At 37.5% G+C, this 14,841-nt stretch overlaps 2 protein-coding genes across 2 annotated transcripts; both read right to left on the reverse strand.

Annotated features, from left to right (window-relative positions):
• Positions 1-365: 365 nt before the first annotated feature.
• On the reverse strand, positions 366-3,305 carry LOC133716636 (uncharacterized). The gene is made up of 2 exons (XM_062143319.1): positions 1,797-3,305; positions 366-785 (listed from the first exon to the last, which is right to left on the reverse strand). Exons 1-2 carry the CDS (start codon positions 3,303-3,305, stop codon positions 366-368), a joined length of 1,929 nt encoding a protein of 642 aa, XP_061999303.1.
• A 6,114-nt stretch (positions 3,306-9,419) lies between these two features.
• Positions 9,420-9,956, reverse strand: LOC133716637 (uncharacterized). The gene has a single exon (XM_062143320.1). The coding sequence runs from the start codon at positions 9,954-9,956 to the stop codon at positions 9,420-9,422; it is 537 nt and encodes a 178-aa protein (XP_061999304.1).
• Between the last annotated feature and the right edge of the window lie 4,885 nt (positions 9,957-14,841).

Raw genomic sequence — 14,841 nt, forward strand, 5'->3', positions numbered from 1 at the left:
CCATTTCGGTCGGTTCGGTAATACCGAACCTCTCTAATTTGCAGTACCACTACCGAGCCGTGAACATATGTTCGATACGGCAGTACCGTACCATAGCTTCGGTAACCAAATCTCTCGGCGCCGACTGCAACGGTTCGGCTGGTTTGCGGCTGGTTTCGGCAGGTTTGGTATTTCAAGCCAGCCCTAAACCATACCATAAATAAAAATCTCAAGAAAAATTATAAAATAAAAATAAATTGTCACTACTACTCAAAAATTAATTGAGTTTTTCAATCCAACAAAGAAAAATAATGCTTAAAAGTAATTTTTTTTTTTTGATGGCTGGAACCCAGTGGGAGGCTTGGCCATCACGCCTGTCTAAGTTCTTATTTCGAAGTGCCGCTTGAGTCTCTTGCTTTTGCAAATCTGGATATATCAGTTTGATGTGTTCCTGGCCGAATCGGTTGTGCATTGAGAATGGGTGGAACATGTCTGCTTGAAGTACTCTTGGTACGCGATGATTCTTCCTCATCAACATAGTCTCTGTCTAACATTCTCCATCGCAAGTCCTCCAATCTCATTGGTGAATCATCTACTTCCGTTGATTCCGGATTAATGTCCCATCTCTTATAAGTTCCATTATTGTAACCTTCGGAGAAACGTGAAAGCAGACGAATATTGGAATGAATAAAAACTAATTTATCAGCTCTTTCAGCATTCAGCCTATTTCTCTTGACATTGTGAATGTATGAATACGTACTCCAATTCCTTTCAGCAGATGAACTTGATACTGGTTGAGCTAGTACCTGTTTATTTGTGATATCGTGTGAAACAAAACATACATATATCAAGTTAGTAATTAAACTAATTAATATATTTGGTAAAAGAAAAAGATAGCAAGTTACAAGATATTGCTATATAAAAAATGCATTGATAACTCAGTGAATAAATATGCTAGAGAATATGGATAAAGGTTTTAATAAGCTGTGTAACAAGCATGGATGCAATTAAGGCATTAAGTGCAGAGGATGAAATATATGTTAATTATAACACAATAATTACGACAATTAATTGGAGTTCAATCATTCAACTTACGACAAAGTTTAATTAAAAAAAAAATCCTATAGCAATACATTCAACCTACAGCAACGTTTTACAAAAAAAAAATAATAATAATAATCAATCATTCAACGGTTATTTTAACCTACGGCAACCTTATATATATATATATATATATATATATATATATATATATATATAGGATTTTTCTCAGGTAAGGATGTCCTTAGTTTTTCTTATGGAACGGATGTACTGTTTTCACCCACTTTCCGATCACATTTTCACATCTTAACCGTTCAGTTTTTAGGTCCTAATGTATGGATCACCTCTGCAAAATTTCAGCCAATTTGGCGATCGTTAAGGCGTCCAAAACTGCAATTTACACGAACGAACCGAATCTGTCGAACCGGAACCGTTCGTTTACATTGTTGTAATTTGCAGTTTTGGATGCCTTAATGATCACCAATTTGGCTGAAATTTTGCAGAGGTGATCTATACATTAGGACCTAAAAACGGAACGGTTAAGATGTGAAAATTTGATCGGAAAGTGGGTGAAAACCGGAAATTCGTACCTAAGAAAAACTAAGGACATCCTTAGTGTAGCCGGACTGTATATATATATATATATATATATATATATACTATATACTTTATTATTGTTATATATATATATATATATATATATATATATATATAACAATAATAAAGTATATTATAAATGAACAGAGATTAAAAGATTAATAACAACAAAAAATTACCTTTTGTGCAACTTCTGCTAATTCTGGAACTTGTGAACCATACGTTGACCACCAATCAATGGCATCCATAGTTACAGCATCTATCTGGACAGCTTGTGTAGCAAAAATACCTTTTCGCTGATGAAAAATGGCATATTGTTGACGTAATAATTCTGCTTCTTCTCGATCTTCTGATATCTTATCGAATGCTTCCATGAGGCTTGTAATCACTTCTATATCTTGATTAGGGCTCTTTCGAGTGAATCCTCCTGGTGCTTTTTTACTGAGATATGCTCTATCATAAAATCTTGGCGTCAGGGCATATCCAACACAATGGATAGGATAATTCATTTTTTGCCACCTTTGGAGCACAATCTTTTCGACTTGTGGAAAATAATTAGAGTGCGGCCCAGAACTCATAACTTCTCTTATTTCTCCAAGCATATTGTCCATCCTTTCATAAATTTCACCCATCTTTTGACCATCACCATCACAATATTTAATTAAAAAATATATTGGCTTTGTGATATTCACTATAGCCAACACATCATCCCAAAAGTTGTCTGCCAACACAGCTTGTGTTATATTCTCCCCAAGTTTTCTTTTCTCGAGGTCTAAAGTCTTCACCCAATCTTTCCATTTTTGAAGAATTACCGTACTTGCTAGTGCTTCTTTGCAATCAATAAGTCGCTTCAACAAGATATAATGCGATGCAAATCTAGTTTTTGCAACTTTCAATAACTCCAATTTTGAATGACTTCTGAACATGGCCAAAGCATGTGAATGGTTCAAAAAGAACTTAACAATAGCTTTTCCAATATTATAAATTTGCCGAAACCACTCAAACTCTTTTGCCAAATCTTTAAAAATAAGATTCAAGGTATGAACAACACAGGGAGACCAAAAGATATGTTTATGTACCTTTTCAATCTCTCTCCCAGCAGATTCACAGTTTTTTGCATTGTCAGTGACTATCTGGAGGACATTTGACGATCCCACATCTTCTATTGCAGTAAGCATAAAGTCAGCAATCACTTCACCAGTTTTTTGTATCCCAGAAAAATCTTGAGCATAAAGAAACAACGCTCCTCTACTATTTGCAGCAATAATGTTGATAAGTGGCTCATGCTTCATGTTAGACCATCCATCTGAAACAATTGAAACACCGTGAGTAAACCATGTATCTTTAACAGGAGCTAATTCTTTTTCCAGACTTCGTTTACACTCATCAAGCAAAGTAGTTCTTGCTTTTTCAGAAGATGGAGCCTTATAACCCCTGGGTCCATGATTTATAGCTGAAATCATCTCATGAAATTGGGGATTTCTTAACACATTAAACGGAATTCCATTAGCGCACAATACTCTCATCACCTTCATATCAACAATATTTTTGTCCATAATCTTGAACATGTCATCAAGAGCACCTGCGGTGGATTTTTGCGGTTGTTGCCTCAAGATTGTTGAGCTTTTCAAAGATAAAGAAACTCCTTTTTTTTTCAGCTTCCATAACCATTCTGGGAACCCTCTCATATTCCTCCCGATTATTAATCAATGATTGACATCGACGAATCTCTGATTTTTTTCCAGGGAGATTACCAAAAAAGTGGTAGTGAATGCGAGTATATGAACTCTTAAACTGAATATTACAATGTTTGCAGGTCCATGTCTTTGTTCCACCTGAATTTTTTCCTTGCGCTCCACTGGCGATAATAACTTCATTGAGTAATGGCTTTATGTCAGAATTCATTGGAATTTCTTGAGATTCTTGAGCTTGTTCGTGGCTGTTTCTACTAGATGATTGGTCTGTAGACTCTGTATTACTTGCTTGAGTTTCTTCAACAATATTATTGTCTTCATGCTCGCCGACATCACCTTCATAATTTTCTTCAAAAATTGGTTCTTGACGGGATCGTTTTCTTTTTCCAAACGCCATTGTTGAGCTGAGCTAAAATAATAGAGGATTTTTTTTTTTGAAAGGAGAGGTTTTTTTTTATGCTTTGTAGTACGTACTGTTTGCATGTAGCTTATGTAGAGTTTGTTTTCAATTTTGGAATTAGATTCCTTATCCATCTAGAAATCAAGATTCCTAATCTTGATTGTAGAGGGCTTTTATTTTACCTAAATACCCCTTATTAATATACTATGAGAAGCACCTTACTTATGGAGGATAAACAAGTAATTAACAAATAACAGAAAACAAATAATAAAGAAAGCTGCTTTATTTTTTTTATATTATATTATTATTGATTGGATAATTTTGGATCCCAAATTGAGATGATTATGGGCTTATGGCATTCTGGCAATCTGGCGTGAAGTCGTGAACAAGAGAGAGAATCCCAGAGATTACAAATCTTTCCCAGAATCCGAGTAAATCAAATATTACGTTTTTGCATCAGTTGATTCTGGCAATCTGGCGTGAACAATAGAAGGAACTGTCGCGCAGGACGCGATTCAATTTAGGAGGACGCGATTCAGATTGGTGAGCAGTCCTTCCTTCTCTGCTGCAGGACGCGATTCAGATTTCAGATCAGCAGAGAGAGGTTTGTCATGATCTTTTGCCTCTTCCTCTATTAACTTCAATCTTCCCAGTTTTGAATTGCTCAGTAGTACCTTATCAGGGGAAATCTTCATCTCGATGAGGCATTCAGTAACGATTAAAGTGCTTAAGGATGGGAGCTTGACGATGAAATTTCCTGAGCAAAAGGCTTGCAGACTTTGAGTTGTGATTGGAATTGGCTCTGGTATGCGTGAGTTCGCCAAAAGCCCAAAACCATGGGATCGCTAAACATAGCGATCCTGATCGCGAACGCCCCGCGATTGGGTTCGTTCGATCCAGAACGCGGGTCGCCGGCAGGGGCAGCGTTTCCGGTGACTTTGGCAGAACCATTCCTTTCAGGCAGCTGGTACCGGCGATCTAAAGCGGCAGCTGGTACCGGTGATTGAGTTGACACGGTGGTCTACCAGTGCCGATGATGGCAGTGAAAACTGCAAACATACATATAGCACATATATGCAATCACTCATAAATGTACATAAACACTGATTATAACATAGCTTGATACATGAACTGGTGTTTGGAGTTTAATTTGATAATGACCTGAAGTCATTTGAACTCTTGAAGCAACAATCTTCTGCACTACTCTCAGGATCTTGGTTGTCTCTATGGGGCAAGACTCTTGTAACTCGGTGTGGAGAGAGTGCAGGGACTATGCCTTTTATATAGGAGCAGAAAACACAGTCCTCCTCCCATAAGAGTGATTGTGTTTCACTAGGTTGCTCCTTCTTTTGCATACATATCTATACTTATCTAATATATCAGATAAGCAAACGGTTTTCCATCTAATATCTTATCAGAAACATCTAAGATATCTTTACAAGAATTAGAGTCCTATGCAGTACAAATTGCTTCTCTTAATCCTCTAGTTGTTGTCCGAAGTAAATATGTGATAAGGTCCAATACATTCTTTCATTCTCCCACTCGGACCATCACAAATTTACATGACAAGAAAACTAGTATAAACTGAGCATAGCAATAATCTGGAGTGTGCAAAAGGTACTACATAGTCTCACCAACCATTTCAAGACTCTGTCAATATATTGCTGCAACATCGAGCTAAAGAACAACAAATAACTAACAAGTTAATTGAATTCCAGAACTACAACGCAACAGCAAAATAATACATGAATCACCAACAAGATATGATCTATATGTTTAATTGAGCTCCTGCATGAATCTGACATATATGCTCAAAGTAAACTGTTCTTTCTTTATGATCTTGTATATATCAACAAAATCCATGAAAACATAGATTCCACCATAAATCCACCTGATATGTTTTCTGTTCATGAGTATGATCAAATAATGTAGCCATACATTTAAGCAAAAACCATTCATACTCATAAGAATAACAGCTGTTAAAACAAGCATCTATAGCTCAAAATAAAATAATGCTGCAGCAAAATAGAAAACCATGGTATTAACTGAAAATTTCCATAGGGAAAAACTTTATTACACAATGAAATCATTGTCTCAATGTCATACAAAAGAAGGATTAAAAGAATCAGAAAACTTAGAACAACTCCCACTGTTTTCAGCAATCTAAACTAGGTAAGACACCAATTTCTACAGTATGCTTTTGGAAAGCTGCAACTGAGAGTGCCTTGGTGAATGGATCAGCTAATTGTGACAAGGTGTCAATATTAGCAACAGAAATCTCACCATGTTTCACTCTCTCCCTCACACTATAGTACTTCAAATCTATATGCTTAGAGTTTGAAGATCTTTTGTTGTTCTTGGTAAAGAACACTGCTGCTGTGTTGTCACAGAATATCTTCAAGGGTCTGCTAATAATGGTGTCAACTAGTTTGGTTTGGCTAATAAAATTCTTCAGCCATAGCCCTTCACAAGTTCCTTCATAAACAGCAAGAAATTCTGCTTGCATTGTAGAAGTAGTCGTGAGAGTTTGCTTTACACTTCTCCAAGCAATTGCTCCACCAGCCAACATATACACATAACCAGAAGTCGATTTTCCTGATGCTGGATAACCCCCTGCAAAATCAGAGTCAGTATAGCCAAAAACTTCCAGTTCCTTCACTCTTCTATATACAAGCATGTGATGCTTAGTTCTCTGCAAATATCTAAGCACCTTTTTGCCTGCAATCCAATGTTTGTAACCTGGATCTGATTGGAACCTTGCTAAAACTCCCACTGCAAATGCCAAGTCTGGCCTTGTACACACTTGAGCGTACATTAAACTTCCTACCAATCGAGCATATGGTCTGTTCTTCATTTCTTCCCTTTCCAAATCATTGCTTGGACACTGTGACTTGCTCAATTTATCTCCCTTATAAATTGGTGCTTCACCATTTGAACATTGCTGCATATCAAATCTCTTCAACACCTTTGATATATAACTTTGTTGTGAAAGCCCCAATAGATTTCTACTTCTGTCTCTCTTGATCTCAATGCCAAGAACATATGCAGCCTCACCTAAATCCTTCATATCAAAGTGTTTTGATAGAAAGACTTTAGTTTCTGATAGCAGATTAGTATCATTGCTGGCAAGCAAGATATCATCCACGTAAAGTATCAGAAAAATGAAATTTCTGCCCTTTCTCTTCATGTAAACACATTCGTCTACCAGATTCTCAGTAAATCCATGTGAACTCACTACTGCATCGAATTTCAAATACCATTGTCTCGACGCTTGTTTTAATCCATAAATGGATTTGCATAACTTGCACACCATGTTTTCTGTTCCAGCTTTAGAAAACCCTTCAGGTTGCCTCATATAGATTTCCTCTTCTAAATCACCATTTAGAAAAGCGGTCTTTACATCCATTTGATGTAATTCCATGTCATAGTGAGCAACTAAAGCCATTATCACCCTAAATGCATCTTTGGTGGACACAGGAGAAAAGGTTTCAGTAAAATCAACCCCTTCTTGCTGCGTAAAACCCTTAGCCACTACCCTGGCTTTATACCTTTCTACACTCCCATCTGCACATCTTTTAGTCTTGAATACCCACTTACATCTTATTTCTCTATGGCCCTTCACTGGCTCCACAAGTTTCCAGACTTTATTAACTTTCATCGAGTCCATTTCTGCCTGCATTGCTTCTATCCACTTTTCTGCATTTTCTGATTCCATAGCTTGCTTGTAAGTCAAAGGATCATTGTCTTCAACAACTTCATCTTCAGCTTCTTGTAAATAAACATGATAATCTGCTGGAATAGCAGACTTTCTCTCCCTTTGTGATCTCCTCAAAACTTGTTCAGGTTGTGCAAGTTGTGCAGGTTCTACTTTTTCAGTCACATTTTCAACTTGTTCAATGGGAATGTATGGCTCTGGAGCTACTAGAACTATTGGTTCAGCTAAGGTCTCAGTTGCTAAATAATTCGGCAACTGTAGGGGTTCAAGAGACACAACATTAGAGTTTTCTGGTGAATCTTCTTCTGGTATTTCTTGAAATTCAAGCTCCAGATCTTCAAAATCATGTAAATAATTCATCTCTTCGACAAAAACAGCTTTTGAAGTCTCCATAATTCTAGTACTGTGATTTGGGCAGTAAAATTTAAAGCCCTTAGATTTATCAGGGTAGCCTATGAAATAAGCACTCACAGTCTTAGAGTCGAGTTTTGACTCTTGAGAATTATATAATCTAGCTTCAACCTTGCAACCCCATACATGTGTGTGCTGCAAACTTGGTTTTCTTTTATTCCATTGTTCAAAAGGTGTGTTGATTACAGACTTGCTAGGAGTTCGATTTGTGAGGTAATTAGCAGTTTTAAGTGCTTCTCCCCACAAAAATCTTGGAAGACCTGAAGTGCACATCATGCTTCTAATCATGTTCAGCAATGTTCTATTCTTCCTCTCTGCAACCCCGTTTTGCTCAGGGGTCCAAGGTGTAGTGTACTGTGCAACAATACCATGCTCTTGCAAGTATAATGCAAAAGCACCCTTGTTCTGTCCAGCTTCAGTAAACCTACCATAGTATTCTCCCCCTATCTGATCTCACCACCTTAATCTTCTTATCTAATTGCTTTTCAGCCTCTGCTCTGAAGATTTTAAACATGTCAAGTGCTTGTGATTTCTCCGATATCAAGTATACATAGCAGTACCTTGAGAAGTCATCGATAAAAGTGATAAAATATTTGTTTCCACATATGGTTTTATGAGAGAAGGGTCCACAAATATCTGTGTGTATCAACTGAAGCAATTCAGTACTCCTATTTGCTCCCTTTTTCTTACTGTTAGTCATTTTCCCTTTCACACATTCGATGCAGGTATCTAAGTCACTGAAATCAAGCTCAGGCAGAATGTTTTCTTTTACTAATGACTGCAATCTTTCTTTTGAGACATGTCTGAGTCTCCTGTGCCATAGAAAAGCTGACTTTTCATTATACTTTCTCTTCTTTCCAGTTATCTTTTCTGAGTTCTCAACAAGCAGTATTTCTTTAGGATAGGAGCAATTTATTTTCCAGTAATCATTAACAAAAGAAGCTGAACCATAATAAGTTGAAGCATGAAGGATTTTTATTCCACTAGCTAAATCACTGTTCAAGCTGTAACCAGCTTTTACAAGGAGGGTAAACGAAACTAAATTCCTTCTGATTAAAGGAATACAATAAACTGAATCTAAATCCAAAAAATTTCCACTATCTAAGACTAGTCTAACTGTTCCAACAGCTTTGACCGCCACCTTCATGCCGTTTCCAGCGCATATATTGCACTCACTCCTTCTTGGAGTCTTGCTCCTTAGATACCCCTGCATCGAAGTAATAATATGTATCGGTGAGCCCGAATCCAACCACCAAGAATCAGGAGTAACATCTATCAAATTAATCTCAATGGGAAAAACTACGTTACCTGATTTCTTTGCAATCCACTTCTTGTATGAGTTGCAATCCCTCTTCATGTGCCCCTCCTTTTAACAAAAGAAGCACTTGAATTTTCCCTTACCCTTGGCCTGAAAAGGTTTCTTAACTCCTGAAGTAGATGGTTTGCTAGAATCAATCACAGCTTTACCCTTTTTCTTCTGCCACTGTGGCTTACTGATCAGATTCACATCCCTGGTCACGTCCTTCTCACTTTTAATTCTGCTCTCTTCTTGCATACACACAGCAATGAGCTCATTCAGGCTCTACTTATCTTTCTGGGCAGCATAGGTGGTTTTCAGCTGGTTGAACTGACTAGGCAGAGAATTCAGGGCTTGGTGAACTATAAGCTGGTCTTGCAGAGGCATGTTTAAGTCTTTCAGCTTTGCAGCAACATCAATGAACTTCATTATGTGCTCCCTAATCCCCACAGAAGCAGTATACTTCAGATTATTCAGGGTGCTCAAGAGAATGCTAGTTTCAGCTTTTTCATTCTCTTTGAACATTTCTGCAATTAAGTCCAGATACTCTCTTGCCGTTGCCTTATCTGGGTAGCTACCCTTCACAGCATCACTCATAAGCCTTTTCATAATCAACATAGACATCCTATTGGCTCTAATCCACTCAACAGACTTCATCCTATCCTGGGCTGTGCTCGCATTAGTGATCACAGGCGCCTCTTCGGTTAAATAATTATCAATATTGTTCAACCCCAGGTACAGCTCAATATCAGACCTCCACTTCTTAAAGTTGTGTCCATTGAGTGGCTCGATGGTAGCTAAACTTAGTCCTGAGTTGTTCATTGCTGAAAAGAAAAGAAAAGAAGTCTAAGTTTTCTTTCATGAAGTTTTATGAGAGTTTTAGTTTAAAGAATAACAAACAATCATAAAACAAAAACATTCTGCAAGTCATATAGCAATCATATATATAACTCAACATAGAACAGAATCAAGCCCCAATTTCTCTTTATTTTCATCAAGTCTTCCTGTGTGTTAGAACATGATAAAACTCTTTAGGTTCCATATCACAAAACCAATATTAATCAAGCTGCTATATTATATGTTCAGTCATAATCTATGTGATAAGAAAAGAACAAATAAACCATATGCATGCTTGATCAAAATGTAGTGTGCTATTTTGCATTTTAAAGTACATCAATAGTCAATCCTCACGTAAGAGATACAATTGCGATTTAAAAGCAAAATACAATTTTCCTGATCCTGTACTTTATGAACGATAAAAGTTTCAACAATGGTTTGCTGTGTGCAAAATTCATCATCAAAACATCTATATTCCAGAACCAGCAGTTGGTACTTTATGTCTTCACCTGTGAATATAGTTTAGAACACCAGTTGTTCCTGCAGTTTAAAAATTTTAACAGATAGTTGCAGATTTGGGAGACTTTAGTAGTTAAAATCTTTTGCAGGCATATTCACAGACGATAGTGATCATATAATTGCAGGATTATGCATTTCACGACATGATTTCAACCAAACACAATCACAATCATAATTACAATCACAATAGCAACCATATCAGATCACAATCCATCAAGCAAGAAATGTAAATTCCATCTGGGCACCAACCTAATATATCTTAATTGCGCCCCAGGTGCACTCTAGGGTTCTTATGCATATAATTCAATGAAAATTTATACAATTTCAAAAGAATTGATGGGAACATACCCGGACGCTTCCGCGCTGCATAAGGTGGTTAGCCAACCAAAATTCATATACAGATGAATATATATACATGCCTTTCGAAATCTAGAGACTAACCAATCACCCATGGCAAGCAAATAAAATCAATTGAAGCACAGCACGTATGATCCCTAAAGCCCCAAAATTCTCAGCTGAGTGAAAAGAGTAGTCGTTGTGAAAGCAAAGCTCTAATTTGTTCATTTGACGTTCTTTTGTTTTAAAGCGGAAGCATATCACATAATTGGGTCAAAAGCCCAAAAACTCCAAAGCCCATAATTGTATCATAGTCTGATATTAAAGAAAAGCACATTTCCAAAACTTTGAAGCATTTTCAAAACAAAATCGGTTCATGCATTTTGTGAGAAGCTCTTATACCAAATGAAAACTGCAAACATACATATAGCACATATATGCAATCACTCACAAATGTACATAAACACTGATTATAACATAGCTTGATACATGAACTGGTGTTTGGAGTTTAATATGATAATGACCTGAAGTCATTTGAACTCTTGAAGCAACAATCTTCTGCACTACTCTCAGGATCTTGGTTATCTCTATGGGGCAAGACTCTTGTAACTCGGTGTGGAGAGAGTGCAGGGACTATGCCTTTTATATAGGAGCAGAAAACACAGTCCTCTTCCCATAAGAGTGATTGTGTTCCACTAGGTTTCTCCTTCTTTTGCGTACATATCTATACTTATCTAATATATCAGATAAGCAAACGGTTTTCCATCTAATATCTTATCAGAAACATCTAAGATATCTTTACAAGAATTAGAGTCCTATGCAGTACCAATTGCTTCTCTTAATCCTCTAGTTGTTGTCTGAAGTAAATATGTGATAAGGTCCAATACATTCTTTCAGGCAGGGGTACCGGTGAGGGCAGCTGGTATTATCGAAGCTATCGTTGTCGAAAAGCTGTGCTTTTTATTTGCCTCTGATGCTCGTACGGGTTTGCAGGTGAACCCGGAATATTTTTTTTTTTCTATGATGTATGTATGCCACAGTGGCGTGTAGTCATGTATAAAAGAAACATAATTAAGTGGCCAGATAAATATGTCCTGAGCTAGCAGTCATATTTGACCATGCATGTTGATACATGGCACCAATAGTAGGCTAGCATGTGTGTAGGCAAGATAGTTGGCATGCATGAACTATGTGTCATAGAATCAATCATGTTGGACGTGTGTCGTGAAGGTGATAATCATTCATGAATTGCATTTTGTGTGCCTTTGAAGTTTTGGTCAACGGGATCAGCTGGCCACAGAGTTACATGATATTCACAGGGAACAGATATTCAAAGCATGCATGCGCTTGAAGTAAGATAAGACGAAAATACTCATGTGTAGCCTGGAGGTGTGTATTGCATGGAACAGAAACAGTCCGGGTCTTCTGACTAAACTGTTGGGTGTGAAGAGAAAATTGCAGATGTGCCAATTGCAGGTGTACCCGCTGACTCATGTACCCGGAAGCCTATAGTACCTGTTGGCTCACCTACCCGGAAGCTCATGTACCTGGAAGCCATGTACCCGGAAGCTTATAGTACCCGTTGGCTCGAAGGCTTGGGTGAGGTTGAGGGTGGGGTGTCCTGCATGTACCCATGTACCCGGTCACTCGTGGTACCCGTACATGACCCTTACTCAAGGTCGGAGGTGTCTTGTGCGTACATGATTGGTGGTTCCCGTACATGACTCTTGCTCAAGGTCGGAGGATCTTACCCAAACTTAGGGGCCCTCCTTCTAGCGCCAATGTTTCTGTGTGAGAATACGAGACCTAAAGTAAGAAGCATGAGAGAGAGAGAGAGAGAGAGAGAGAGATGACACAAGCATGTATAATGGTTCACCTTGCCCTTGAGGCAACGCTACGTCCACTTAGAGATTCCACTAGTAGTGAGGCCAAGTAGCCTTTGTAGTGATACAAGTATAGGGATCATGGATTCATCCTCCTCTAAGAAGGGGAGGACTTCCCTTTATAGCTAAAGGAAGTCTCATTCTATTCTATATTTCCGATGTGGGACATAATACACATATTTACTTCTCTTGAAGCCTCTTGAAGATTATGGGAGGGTGGCCTCCCTACGAGGTACCGGCCGACCTCCACCATAGCGAGGTAGCTCGGGTGTCGGACTACCGGAAGCATGTCGTAGGCGGGACTAACCATGTCGCAGGGCCCACCTATGAGGTCGTTGCTTATGCTTGGAGGTATGTAATATAAGTGATATCAACATGCACTAAACCACTGCAAGTGGCCTAGTGGTTCTTGCCTAGTTGGGTGTGCTCCCCAACCTAGGTTCGAACCCCGAAGCTGTCAAAGTGGCGAGGCACTGTGCTGCAATGCACAGTTGGAGCATTTCACATGCGCCGAAGGGGTTTTATCTTGGGCCTAGAAAGCCTTTGGGTTCCCCTTGACAAAGTCAAAAAAAAAAAAAAAAAAAAAAAAAACATGCACTATTTGAAGGAAGTCACACCAAGAAGGCTTTTTGCTTACATCCCTTATTTCCATTTATCCAATTGTTTTCCTGTTTAGAACATTTTCAGCAATACTTGCTATTTAGTCAAATTTTAGTTAAAGTAGCTAAAAACTATTTTGTTCACCACTTTTAAAATACGTATGTATACTACTTTCAATTTTAAGTAGTTTTGAATTTATAATTTTACAAAATAAATAAATAATAGTTTTGATGTATTTATAAATTACATAAAACAACTTAAAATAAATGTTTTAGATTAACAAAAATAATACAGAGCATTTTCTCGCTCTCTATATTTAGGAGCGAGACTTTTAGTTGAAAAGCCGCTTAAAATTGATCTGATGCAGGTATGCTAAAATTGGTAAAAAGCTAAACATGCTCTCTAAAATAGCTAAGAATCGAGTCACGATAGAGAGTTTGCTAAAGATGCTCTTAATTAGTGTTCTCAAGTTGGTTGTTGCTTGGTATAGTGGCGAGACTTTAGGGTTTTAGGTACCTAAAGTATTTGATTTCCTTCGGTGGTTAGATGTGTGATTTCTATGTTTTTCATTCATACCTCACCCATCCTTTATGCAAGTGAATTTGAATCAGCGACTTCCGCTTTGTTATTTAGGAGACATGACAGCTGGTCAACACACAACCTACCGACAGGAAGTTTGATAGTACGATTGATTCATAGAATCGAAAAACCTCATATATTAATTCTTTTCTCGAAACATGTCATAAATCCAACAAAGACTTTGATAGTTTAATTGTGATTGCAGTGTAGACTTTGCAGTATATAGAACGACTGATTTATAGGAAACCTCGTATATTAATTCCTTCTGGAAACATTGTATAAATCCAACAAGGACTTCGATAGATTTTGATTGCAGTATAAACATTATATAGAATATAGTTCTTGTTTATAGATATAGTTCAACAAGGACAACAGATTGTCTGTTACTTGTGTATGTATTGAAACAAGAAGATACAGTAGATACAGTCATACAGATTTCTCTACTTTGGGCTTTATGATTGAAGAAGTGCTTTTGATGAGAGGACATGTTAACTACATGATCAGCTTAGAGATATGCTAATATGGTAACACATAGAAATGATAGAATAGCTAGCCATTATTTGTGAGATAGTGAAAGCCAAACATGGTCTGAAACTGCTTCGAGTTTATAAGGGATGTCATTATAAACGAGTGTAGTAGTTAAGTTTCAATGAAAGTCTACTTAAAAAAAAAAAATTAAAAAAAAAATTCGACCAAGGACTTGAATCACATGCTGTTATATATATATAAATAAAGTACCACCACCACATGCAGCAGCTCTTCAACTCACGCAATTAACTTCGATACACAGTTTTCAACAGTTGAAGCCCAAAATATTTCAGTCTAAAAAAGTTTTGAACATGAGAACTTAACTCTACGGGAATTAAACAATGAATTGTTTGATCAAGCATTGCACGTGGCGACTTGCAACATTGAAAATGAAACATTGTAAAGACCCATGTCCTTGTGTTTAC

Source organism: Rosa rugosa, chromosome 6 (assembly GCF_958449725.1).
Source record: "Rosa rugosa chromosome 6, drRosRugo1.1, whole genome shotgun sequence".
Lineage (NCBI taxonomy): Eukaryota > Viridiplantae > Streptophyta > Magnoliopsida > Rosales > Rosaceae > Rosa > Rosa rugosa.